Source organism: Pseudophryne corroboree, chromosome 10, assembly GCF_028390025.1.
Source record: "Pseudophryne corroboree isolate aPseCor3 chromosome 10, aPseCor3.hap2, whole genome shotgun sequence".
Taxonomy (NCBI): domain Eukaryota; kingdom Metazoa; phylum Chordata; class Amphibia; order Anura; family Myobatrachidae; genus Pseudophryne; species Pseudophryne corroboree.
The window spans coordinates 298,272,985-298,286,462 of record NC_086453.1 but is presented as its reverse complement, the minus strand read 5'-3'; the positions used below and the strand labels follow the sequence as shown (position 1 = coordinate 298,286,462).

At 46.5% G+C, this 13,478-nt stretch overlaps 1 protein-coding gene across 5 annotated transcripts in view; it reads right to left on the bottom strand.

Annotated features, from left to right (window-relative positions):
• The window catches only part of PLEKHG5 (pleckstrin homology and RhoGEF domain containing G5), a 691,870-nt gene that overhangs the window by 51,597 nt on the left and 626,795 nt on the right, over nucleotides 1-13,478 (bottom strand). For all 5 annotated transcript variants that reach the window (XM_063943408.1, XM_063943407.1, XM_063943410.1 and 2 more), the window contains one exon: nucleotides 11,132-11,311. In XM_063943408.1, the coding sequence (XP_063799478.1) occupies nucleotides 11,132-11,311 (180 nt within the window). The remainder of the gene's footprint in view (nucleotides 1-11,131; nucleotides 11,312-13,478) is intronic.

Here is a 13,478-nt window from a genome sequence, read left to right as displayed (position 1 = left end):
TTACAGTATGTGGCAATAAGTGTGTCCTTGTAGGTGTTTAGGTAAATATATCCTGTAACTACAGTATTTCTCCCCTTATGTACAACACTACGGTATATGTATGACCTTTAAAATGAAAAATAGGCTTCTAATTACCTACCGGTAAATCCTTTTCTCGTAGTATCCCCAGGATACTGGGGATCCATTTAGTACCATGGGGTACAGATGGGTCCACTAGGAGCCATGGGCACTTTAAGAATTTGATAGTGTGTGCTGGCTCCTCCCTCTACCAGACTCAGTCTAGGAAACTGTGCCCGAGGAGACGGACATACTTTGAGAGAAGGATATAAAAGGATAGTGGTGAGATTCCGAACCAGCACACACAAACAAGAGGAAAGCCAAGCTAACCAAACTTGGAACAGGTACAGCAACAGCTGAACCAAGCATCAATACTTAACCAAGTAACAGAGCAGGACGAACGAAGCACTGGGCGGGTGCACAGTATCCTCTAGGGACTACAAGAAAAGGATTTACTGGTAGGTAATTAAAATCCTATTTTCTCTTACGTTCTAGAGGATACTGGGTATCCATTTAGCACCACGGGGAAGTACCAAAGCTCCCAAACCGAGTGGGAGAGTGCTGAGGGTACTGCAGAACTGATTGACCAAACTGAAGGTCCTAAGAGGCCAAGATATCGAACTTGTAGAACTTTGCAAACGTGTTCGAACCTGACCAAGTAGCTGCTCGGCAGAGCTGTAAGGCCGAGACACCACGGGCAGCTGCCCAAGAAGAACCCACTGACCTAGTCGAGTGGGTCTGTACAGATTCTGGAATCGGCAATCCTGCCGTGGAATAAGCATGCTGGATAGTAAGCCTGATCCAACGTGCAATTGACTGCTTTGAAGCAGGACACCCAATCTTATTCGTAAACAGCGAGTCCGATTTTCTGTGACGAGCTGTTCTCTTTACATACACCTTCAAAGCCCTCACAACATCCAAAGACTTTGAAGTAACAGAGGTGTCGGTCACAACCGGAACCACAATTGGTTGGTTGATGTGAAACGCCGACACCACCTTAGGAAGAAATTACTGACGAGTCCTGAGTTCGGCTCTATCCTCATGGAAGATTAAATAGGGGCTCTTGTAAGACAACACCCCCAGCTCCGACACACGTCTTGCAGAAGCCAAGGCCAACAGTGTGACGGTTTTCCACGTAAGATATTTTACGTCTGCCTCCTATAAGGATTCAAACCAGTCCGATTGGAGGAACTGCAACACCAAATTGAGATACCAAGGGAGGCTGGATGTGCAGAACCCCTTTCAAGAACGTCTGGACCTCAGGAAGAAAAAAAATGTACAAGGACAAAATCTGGACTTTTATGGAGCCCAGACATAGGCCCACATCAACAACCGACTGCAGAAAAAGCCCGAAAAGTCCCAGATGAAATTCCACCGCAGAATATTTTCTGCTCTCACACCAAGAGACGTATTTCTTCCAAATACGGTGGTAATGTTTAGACGTTACCCCCTTCCTGGCTTGAATCATAGTCGGGATGACCTTGTCAGGAATCCCTCTGCTGGCTAGAATCAGCCACTCAACTTCCATGCCGTCAAACGTAGCTGTGTTAGGTCTTGATAGACGAATGGGCCCTGTTGCAGAAGATCCTCACGAAGAGGTAGAGGCCACGGATCTTCGATCAGCATCTCGAGAAGATTCACGTACCGGGCCCTTCTTGGCCAATCCGGAGCAATGAGAATTGCTTGAATTTTTTCCCTTTTTATTCTTTTGAGAATTGTTGGGATCAGCGGAAGTGGAGGGAACACGTACACCATCTGATAGAACCTGTGGGTCTCTCGACCTGGAACAATACTGCTTGAGATTCTTGTTAAGACGAGAGGCCATCATGTCGATTTGTGAACATCCCCATTGATGTGTCAAGCACCTGAACACCTCTGGGTGAAGGCCCCACTCCTCCGGGTGCAGGTCGTGTCTGCTGAGGTAGTCTGCTTCCCTGTTGTCTACTCCTGGAATGAAGACCGCTGACAGCGCCACAGCGTGTTTTTCAGCGCAGACGAGAATTCTTGATACCTCTGACATTGCTGCTCTGCTTTTCGTTCCTCCCTGTCGGTTTATGTACGTTACTGCCGTCACATTGTCCGACTGAACCTGAATGGCCCTATCTTGAAGAAGATATGAGGCCTGCAGAAAGGCGTTGAATACAGCCCTGAGTTCCAGAATATTGATTGGAAGGATGACTTCCTGACTTGACCTTGAAACTGCACCCCCTGGGTGACCGCTCCCCAACCCCTGAGGCTTGCGTCTGTGGTTAGCAGAATCCAATACTGAATCACGAACCTTCGGCCCTCAATTAGGTGAGAAGTCTGCAGCCACCACAGAAGGGAGATCCTGGCCTTTGGCGACAGACGGATCCTCTGGTGCATGTGAAGATGCGATCAGGACCATTTGTCCAACAGATCCAACTGGAAGGGCCTCGCATGAGACCTTCCGTACTGAAGCGCCCGGAAGGCGAATGCATAGATGCACCGATATCTGGGTTGGCTTCAGGACATCCCGAACCATCAACTGGATTACAAATGCCCTTTCCAACGGAAGAAATACTTTCTGCCACTCTGTGTCCAGTATCATTCCCAGAAATGGAAGCCTCCGAGTTGGCTCTAAATGAGATTTCAGGAGATTTAGAATCCACCCATGATCCAGGAGTAGTTTGGTTGTGAGACCAAAAGTGCTCAACAACCTTTCCCTGGATTGTGCCTTTATCAGAAGATCGTCCAGGTACGGAATTATGGTGGTCATTCCGAGTTGTTCGCTCGGTAATTTTCTTCGCATCGCAGCGATTTTCCGCTAATTGCGCATGCGCAATGTTCGCACTGCGACTGCGCCAAGTAAATTTGCTATGAAGTTTGGTATTTTACTCATGGCATTACGAGGTTTTTTCTTCGTTCTGGTGATCGTAATGTGATTGACAGGAAGTGGGTGTTTCTGGGCGGAAACAGGCCGTTTTATGGGAGTGTGTGAAAAAACGCTACAGTTTCTGGGATAAACGCGGGAGTGGCTGGAGAAACAGAGGAGTGTCTGGGCGAACGCTGGGTGTGTTTGTGACGTCAAACCAGGAACGACAAGCACTGAACTGATCGCACTGGAAGAGTAAGTCTCGAGCTACTCAGAAACTGCACAGAGAAGTCTTTTCGCAATATTGCGAATCTTTCGTTTGCAATTTTGATAAGCTAAGATTCACTCCCAGTAGGCGGCGGCTTAGCGTGTGCAATGCTGCTAAAAGCAGCTTGCGAGCGAACAACTCGGAATGAGGGCCTATGTTCACTCCCTGCTTGTAAAGGAGAAACATCATCTCTGCCATCACCTTGGTGAACACCCTCGGTGCCGTGGAGAGACCAAATGTCAGGGCCTGGAACTGGTAGTGACAGTCCTGTAGTGCAAAGCGTAGATAAGCTTGGTGAGGCGGCCAGATCAGAATGCGAAGGTATGCATCCTTGATATCCAGAGACGCTAGGAATTCCCCCTCCTCCAGACCTGAGATCACCGCTCTCAGAGACTCCATCTTGAATTTGATCACTCGTAAGTACGGGTTCAACGACTTTAGATTCAAAATCGGTCTCACCGAACTGTCCGGTTTCGGTACAACAAACAAGTTGGAATAATATCCCTTGTTTTGCAGATGAGGTGGAACTGGAACAATGACCTGAGTCTGTACCAGTTTTTGAATGGCATCCTGTAAGGTTGTGAAGCTGGTAAGCCTGATTTGAAGAATCTGTGAGGTGGGAGCTCCTGAAACTCCAGTCTGTAGCCCTGGGAATTAAGATCTATGACCCAGAGATCCTGGCATGATGTTGTCCAGATGTGACTGAAATTTCTTAGTCGGGCTCTCACCTGCCAGTCTTCCAGGCCACGGGTCCACCGTCATGCAGAAGGCTTTGAGGAAGCAGAACTGGAGCTCTGTTCCTGAGAACCGGCAGTTGCTGGTTTGCGTGGTCCTGAGTAGGTCTTTCTGGTTGGGGGAGCTGAAGAAGGAAGATATGTGGACTTACCCGCAGTAGCTTTGGAGATCCATTTGTCCAGTTCATCTCCAAATAAGGCCTCTCCTATGAAGGGTAGCCTTCCACGACTTTCCTGGAGTCCGCGTCCGCAGTCCACTGGCGTAACCATAAGCCCCTGCATGCTGATACTGCCATAGCAGTAGTGCGTGCATTAAGCAAACCTACTTCTTTTATGGCTTCCACCATAAAGTTTGCAGAATCCGGTATATGTTGCAGGAGCAACACTATCTCCCCCCTAGATAAGGAATCCAACCCTTCAATAAGGTTCCCCGACCATTTAGCAATGGCTTTAGTAATCCACGCACATGCCATAGTGGGTCTCTGAGCCACCCCAGCAGCTGTGTACAAGGATTTGAGTGTAGTCTCAATCTTACAATCAGCTGTGTCTTTAACGGAGGCTGCACGAGGGACGGGTAACACAATCTTCTGTGACAACCCGGACCACTATCCACTACATCCACTATCGGTGGACTTTCCCATTTTTTCCTATCCTCAGGAGGAAAAGGAAAAGATGACAGTAACCTTTTAGGGATTTGAAATTTCTTATCAGGATTAACCCACGGTTCTTCAAACAGGGTATTCAATTCCTTTGACACAGGAAAAGTGACTGAGGTCTTCTTTTTTACATTCAAATAAGATTCCTCACACTACTCTGTCACCTTATCAGGAATTTGCAGCACATCTCTGATAGCTTCTATAAGAGCCTGTATTCCCTGTGACAGAGCAGCGTACCCCCTTTCTGAATCCACCTCCCCCATGTCTGACCCCTCAGCGTCAGAGTCAAACTGCAGGATATGGGCCAGAGTTCGTTTTTGTGGACAAATGGCAAGGGACTGAGATGCTTGTTTGGGTACTGAGTCTCTGTTCATAATCTCATCCACAGACTGTCTTAAGTATTGCGTCTCTCTCATTGCGGGGCAATTTATTACAGATATTAGAAATAATTCCTTTGAGGGAATCCAGCCACGCTAGTTCAGCCCCGCTAGCCTGAGAAGGTGCACTACACTGAGTACATAGTAGTGAGTTCCCTCGGGAAGAGGAACACTCTGCCATACATGAAACTCTTTGCCTGACATAATGTAAATGTGACAGCACACACACACAGGAAAGGTTAAAAACACAATTAACCCACAAAGAGCCCTTCCAGGGAGACACAGAGGTATTTGGAGCCAGCACACAGCACCCTTATCACCAAGGCCAAGCTTAGCCGGGTCGCAGACTATGTACCCAGATTGGGGACTTAGTATACTAATAATCGCTCCCCCCCACTATGACTTCCTGGTACCGCTGAAGTAATCTGGAGTCCCACCAGAGGAGCTGCGCATCCCTGTCAGTCAGCGTCTGTGTCCACTGCACAGGGAAAATTGTGCTGGTGAGCTGCTGGATCCGCTCATAGTGAAGCCCTGCCCCTTCAATGGCGCGCTGTCTTCCCGCTTTTTTTATACTGGCTGAGGTAATTTTTGTGCTTAAAATGGAGACAGAACCGTTTTAAGGCTTAGTCTGCCAGTGTGGGTACTGTGTACAGTGTACTGAGACGCAGTTGTGTACTGAGCCTGGAGACGCAATCCGCCCCAGTTAGAAGCCGTGCATCTCCGTACCCTCATGCCGCCATAATGTGCGGAGACCTGCTAACCGGGACGCCAGCTTAGTACTCACCACTCTTCTTTCTTCTGGCTCTGTTAGGGGTGGCGGCGTGCTGTGGGAATGTACGCTCGCCGTGGTGGGGCTTGCGAACAGTTCCCTCAGGAGCTAATGTCCTGTCAGCGGGGAATGGGACCATTAATCCTTCAAGAGGTTGGGACGTCTTTTCCCCCCTAAGTCTCACGAAGCAGGCAGGCTGGTGCCAACCAGTCCTGCCTGAATATATCAAACAGAAAAATAAATGCAGAAAACTCTTCAGGAGCACATTTTCTAAACTGAGTCTGGTAGGAGGGGCATAGAGGGAGGAGCCAGCCCACACTATCAAATTCTTAAAGTGCCCATGACTCCTAGTGCACCCGTCTATACCCCATGGTACTAAATGGATCCCTAGTATCCTCTAGGACGTAAGAGAAATGTCATTTATTTGTCAAGTAGGTTTAGGATTTTTGTATTTTGCCTATATCCCACTAATTGCTACAGATTATATTTACCAGAGGAACACAAGTGACATGGGGGAGATGTATTAAGCCTTGCAGAGAGATAAAGTGAAGAAAAATATAAAGTAACAGCTCCCTAACTGCCATGTTATAGGCTAGAGGCAGATGTCCTAAGCCGGGGGGAAACTCAATTGGCAGCAAATCTTTCACCTGGCCGGTCTGAGCGGCACACGCCGCACTTTACGGCAGAGGGAACTCGCACAAAAGTATTTGCTACCCCAGAAGTCAGCAAGCACTTTTGTATTAATCGGGGTGAGAATCGGCTGGGTGAACGGCACATGAAAGGTTGCTGTTGTCTGCATTTAAATGGCGTAGCAACAGCAACCAGGACTCTTAGCCGGCAATTAAATTCCCTCTCCCCTAGAGGGTGATAAAGTGGAGAGAGACAAACTACCAACCAATCAGCCCCTAACTGTCATTTTTCAAACACAGCCTGTAACATTGCAGTTAGAAGCTTATTGATTCTTCATCGCTCTCCACTTTATCACTGGCCAAGGCTTAGTACATTTCTCCCAGTGTTTGACAAATGACAGGCGCTGATTGGTTGTTACTTTTTCTCTCTCCAAAGTTTATCAGATTTGCCTCATGATGTCTAGTCCTTAATCTATATATATAAAAACGGATGTATGTATGTTCCAGCATAACTCTGGAATGCCTGGAGCAATTTACACCAAACTTGGTATACATATGACTAACAATCTGGAAAAAAATACTGTGGGGGGTAAAACACCCCTAGCACCCCTAGTGGTGTGGGTGGGAAGGGGGTGACATGTAAAAATCCATAGTTTTCGGGGTTGCTGAGATGAACAGTGACGAGCCATAAGGAGAGCGAGAAGCTAAGCAAGGAGACCTTACATATTTAACATACAGTGGGTGGAGCTTGGCCTGTCGTCCCAGCATTGGCAGCACTGAGCAGGGCAGCATCAGTGGTGGGACGGGGCAGAGAAGGAGGCGGATTATTCTCCTCGGCGCCAGCCTTTTGACAGATTGGCAGCGGCGGGCGGAGCATGTCCTGTTTAAGTCTAATTGCTGATCTTCTGTGATAAACTAAACAGTTAACTTTAGGTATATCCCGTTGTGAAAATAAGACACAGAGACTACAGATTCTCTTACAATAAAATCTTTGTGATTATACTTGACATTCCGTAGAAAAGCACGGGTATTCAGCTAGTACATTATAAATACACATACAGGATACGTCATGTTGTTTGTGTGAAGTTAACATACGTTTTACTGTCAAGTTGGACATACATTATAGGTGGTGGAATAATGAAGTGACTCTTCTTCAGGCTCAGACAATCTATGACCTGGGAATATGTCAGTGAGTAATGAGTACACCTGTGCACCTGGTGGGTGACCTGGGAATATGTCAGTGAGTAATGAGTACACCTGTGCACCTGGTGGGTGACCTGGGAATATGTCAGTGAGTAATGTGTACATCTGTGCACCTGCTTGGTGACCTGTAAAAAACCTGAGCTGTTTGGGGTCTTGAGGACCGAGCTTGAGAACCACTGTTCGCCCAGCAGGTGCACAGGTGTACTCATTACTCACTGACACATTTCCCAGGTCGCCCAGCAGGTGCACAGGTGTACTCATTACTCACTGACACATTTCCCAGGTCGCCCAGCAGGTGCACAGGTGTACTCATTACTCACTGACACATTTCCCAGGTCGCCCAGCAGGTGCACGGGTGTACTCATTACTCATTGACATATTCCCAGGTAACCCAGCAGGAGCACTGGTGTACCTATTACTCACTGACATATTCCCAGGTCACCCAGCAGGTGCACAGGTGTATTCAGTACTCATGGACATATATCCCAGGTCACCCAGCAGGTGCACAGGTGTACTCATTACTCACTGACACATTTCCCAGGTCACTCAGCAGGTGCACAGGTGTACTCATTACTCACTGACATATATCCCAGGTCACCCAGCAGGTGCACAGGTGTACTTATTACTCACTGACATATTCCCAGGTCACCCAGCAGGTGCACAGGTGTACTCATTACTCACTGACATATTCCCAGGTCACCCAGCAGGTGCACAGGTGTACTCATTACTCACTGACATATTCCCAGGTCACCCAGCAGGTGCACAGGTGTACTCATTACTCACTGACATATTCCCAGGTCACCCAGCAGGTGCACAGGTGTACTCATTACTCACTGACATATTCCCAGGTCACCCAGCAGGTGCACAGGTGTACTCAGTACTCACGGACATATATCCCAGGTCACCCACTAGGTGCACAGATGTACTCATTACTCACTGACACATTTCCGAGGTCACCCAGCAGGTGCACAGGTGTACTCATTACTCATTGACATATTCCCAGGTCACCCAGCAGGTGCACAGGTGTACTCATTACTCACTGACATATTCCCAAGTCACCCAGCAGGTGCACAGGTGTACTCAGTACTCATGGGCATATATCCCAAGTCACCCACTAGGTGCACAGATGTACTCATTACTCACTGACACATTTCCCAGGTCACCCAGCAGGTGCACATGTGTACTCACTGACACATTTCCCAGTTCACCAAGCAGGCGTACATGTGTACTCATTACTCGCTGACACATTTCTGAAACTCCACCATTACAGTTCAGGTTTTAAGGATATCCATGAGTCCAGATGGTTAAGCCACCTGAGCTACTAATGAAGTCACATGTGCTCAAGCATGGATATCCTTAAAACCTGAACTGCAATGATAGAGTTTGGGAAACTCTGAAATATGGAATATTTTATCCTAAAATAAAAAAGTTGGAATATATGTTAAAACAATGACATGACAAAACACCCATCATGCAAAATAAGCAATTCAAAAATTACTACAATGGGTGCAACAAATCTAGAATTAGTTTTCAGAATCTTAAAGGATTGCAGCAAGATTTTAGTTAGTCCGTATGTCCCCCACAACCAAATCCAAATCCTTAGTACACACACAATTTAGTTGCACAGGACATGGCAGTAACAGATGACAGTGCCATACTTCCAAACTGTCCTAAGGCTACAGTCCTGCCCATGGACTGACTGTCTGTCTGTCTGTCTGTCTGTCTGTCACTCAGTCAGTCAGTAAGTTAGGAGGAATGTACTGTTCATAAGAGAGCAGTGAAAGTTCTTCTTGCATGTAGCAGAATCTTCTTAAGCTGGGTACACACTAGACAACATTTTAAATGACTTGGCGGAAAATGACCATTCGTTACGACAAATTTGTTATATCGTCCAGTGTGTACGCACTACATCATTAACGATGTGTGCTCCCTCGGGTCGCTAGCGAGGTCCTCTGTCGTCTGTACATCATACTTGCCTACTCTCCCGGAAAGGCCGGTGGGCTCCCCAAAATCAAGCAGCGCTTCTGGCCCCCAGGGAAGTGGGCAAGTCTCCAGCATCCTGCTCCTACCGCTACACCCCCCACTTACCGCCACCCACCTTCCAGCGGCATCCCGATACACAGGATAGGTGGGCGAAGCAATGACGCGATTTGTGCTAAATTGCGTCATCGTAGCCCCGCCCCCCCGCTTTACAATATCGCTAATATGGGCATTGTCAAGTGGGGTGCGGGGCTACGATGACGCGTTTGTGTCACCACACCCCCGACCCGCAACCTCCACGCCCCCCTGCTGTGTGACTAGGCAAAGAAAGTAGGCAACTAATCTGGACATGTAGCTCAATTTGGACAATGTTGATACTGACTAGGACCATATCGTGCAGTGTGTAAGCTACCATCGCCAACGACATGTTAAATTAGGCTGAAATCTAACAATTTGGTAGTATTGGATATGACTCCTGTATATCGTTTGGTCGTTTGTAAAATCACTCAGTGTGTATGTACTATATCAGGGGTGGCCAACCCGCGGCTCTCGAGCCGAATGTGGCTCTTTCATCCGCCGCATGCGGCTCAGCCAGGTCCTGGCCACCGCTGCCCTGGCCCCCCCATCCTCCGTGCTCACTGCGCTGCTGCTGTCACTCTGTGAGGGGAGGAGAGCGCAGCGTGCGCCTCTCCTGCCCCTCACTCTCCGGCGGCGGTCCGTGAGCCAATCATAGCTCGCGGACCGGCAGCTAAGGCTGCCGGACCGCGAGCTTTGATTGGCTCACGGACCGGCGCATAATTGAAGAGACACAGCCGCCGGAAAGTGAAGGTCAGGAGACGCGCACGCTGCGCTCTCCTCCCCTCACAGACAGCAGCAGCGCGGTGAGCAGCACGGGGGAAGGGGGACGGGACGGACGGATGGTCATGTATATCTGGCACTGGGGGCATTGCTGGCACTGTGGGGACATGTATACCTGGCACTGGGGTCATAGTTGGCACTGGGGAGACATGTATATCTGGCACTGTGGGATCACTGGCATTGGGGACATAGCTGGCACTGTGGGGACATATATATCTGGCTCTTGGGGGACATGTATATCTGGCACTGGGGGGCATATCTGGCACTGTGGGGACATATATATCTGGCACTAGAAGCATAGCTCTTTGCCTCTGACTGGTTGGCCACCCCTGTACTATATCGTTTGTCCGTGAAGTTCAAGGGAAATCGTCAGCAGATATCATTCACTGTGCATGTCGTCTAGTGTGTACCCAGCTTTACAAATATTAGATAGATAGATAGATAGATAGATAGATAGATAGATAGATAGATAGATCGATCGATCGATAGATAGATGATGTGATAAATTAATAGATAGATAGATAGATAGATAGATAGATAGATAGATAGATAGATAGATAGATAGATAGATAGATAGATAGATAGATAGATGATGTGATGAATAGATAGATAGATAGATAGATAGATAGATAGATAGATAGATAGATAGATAGATAGATATTTTTAAATGTCACTATTTTCTAAATCTTAAATATAATTTAATTCTATAAATATGTATAATCACATTAAAATACATAGTACAAAGGTAAAATATAAAACTCTGTCACCTTTCCGAATGGACCGGTAGTGCCGGATCCAAAGAACCCACTAAAGCGGCTGGCAGCTCGGTTCTTCCAGGTGTCGTTGCCATTATTGGGCAGTGAACTAGAATTCTGGCTAGGATCTTGTACCGGGATACTGGCATCCCCGAGGAATTCCGTCATATTCTTTCTTCTTCTCCCCGGAGCCTGAGCACAAATGGGAAAGGAGAGAATGATGATTTCTGGTCGCACCAGTCATGGCAGGCTGCACATAACAATCTCTTAAAGATTAAAAAAAAAGGTTCAAAAAGCTTTCAAAATTCCTTGTAACAATATAAAATCCGGAACTCCTGTTATTAGACACAAGCCTTCTGCGGACAAAAGATGGGACTCCCAAAGCTCTCACTTACAGGTTTCCATAGCTGGCTAATCCGTAGTGCTGTTATTCTTTAGGTTTTATATACGCCCTGGGTCCTACCATGCATTAACACATAGGGTTAATTACAGTGCCATAGTCATACAATGACAGGGATAAGCACCATTGTGTAAACTTAAGTACAATAAACATGGATGAAATCTGCTGGTGTAACCAAAATAATCCAAATAACCAAACACCAATAGAGTTTTAGTGTTTGCTTTTAATTGTTACCTAAGGATGTGGATTAAAAAAAAATGTAAATATATGTGCATCAATATAACAATAGTGACACAGTAATATTCATTTTATAATTTGCCAAGATAAAAATACTTTACTGATGTAAACAAACCTGGTAAGGATTTGAGTTCTCTAAAGAATAATTGCTCTACATGTATTTCAGCCATTGTCCCCAACATTATATGTATATCAATCAATATAAACAATCAACATAAATATTCAAAATAAATAAAAAATCAAAATAAATAATAAAAAACATGCATAATACTGAACATCAGTCTTTTCAATTATATACTTAACATATTTGTACATCTACAAAACAACATTTTTTTTTTAAAGGATACAAAGTATTTTAAAGCACATATATGGGTATTTTTATATGGAGTACTCACCTCTCTACCTGAAATGGGGCGGCCGCATAAAGTGAATAAGTACCATTATGTATCATGAGGTCTGTCCAGTGCTACTGACACCTCTGCGGGCAGAGAAGGGAACCTGCCCTGTTTTTCCTCCCCAACAACTAATATCATATCTTATTTCAACTGCTCCTCTGGAGGGAGGATACACAGAGATGAAAGTCTTGTGTCAATACTCATCAGAAAGTTAACAGTCATTAAACGAGATTGCACAGCCGGATGGCTGCCAGCTTAGTCACTGCAATTACATTTCTGTCTAATTTATTGTTATTTATTTCTTTTTGCCAAATTGGATTCTGTGGCTTTAAGAAAACCAAACTGCATAAATGTATTTGCATGTGGTGGGTGGGGAAAAGTGTGCAGCAGCTGGTGCCCAGACTGTATGCTAATTCATAGTGTATGCTAATGAGGACCATTGCTTTCTGATTAACTCCTTCAGCAATAAGGGAAACTGAAGACAGAGCACACTTTCCCCACATTATAGAAGCCAGCTATGTGTGTGCTTCACGGGACCCCCAATATGTGCACTGCAAGTCATTATTACATTTCCACCATCAGGGATCCGGTCTGAAGATCGACAGTGTCTAGGTCGACAATGTTTAGGTCGACCACTATAGGCCGACAGTCACTAGGTCGACTTGGATGGAAGGTCGACAGGGTTTCTAGGTCGACATGTGCTAGGTCGACAGGTCGACATGAGTTTTTCACATTTTTTTCTTTTTTTGAATTTTTTCATACTTAACGATCCACGTGGACTACGATTGGAACGGTAAAGTGTGCCGAGCGAAGCGGTAGCGGAGCGAAGGCACCATGCCCGAAGCATGGCGAGCGAAGCTCGCCATGCGAGGGGACACGGTGCACTAATTTGGGATCCCGGTCACTCTACGAAGAAAACGACACAAAAAATAAATAAAAATCCTCATGTCGACCTTTAGACCTGTCGACCTAGCACATGTCAACCTAGAAACCCTGTCGACCTTCCATCCATGTCGACCTAGTGACTGTCGACCTATAGTGGTCGACCTAAACATGGTCGACCTAGACACTGTCGATTTGATGAACCACACCCACACCATCATTAGGGATGGACACATGACATTCCAGTCTTCTAGACTAGTCACCAGGATCAGATAGTGTCTTTCAGGACTATTTGCTCAAACAAACATGATGTAACCCTAGCCAGACAATGTATTGTACCCACTTCACACATCCAGCATAGAGACCTGAAGATAAACACACAGCTTGCAATCCACATGGTCAGCACCCATTCAATGCCACAACTCACTATTTTCTGCCTAGCTAC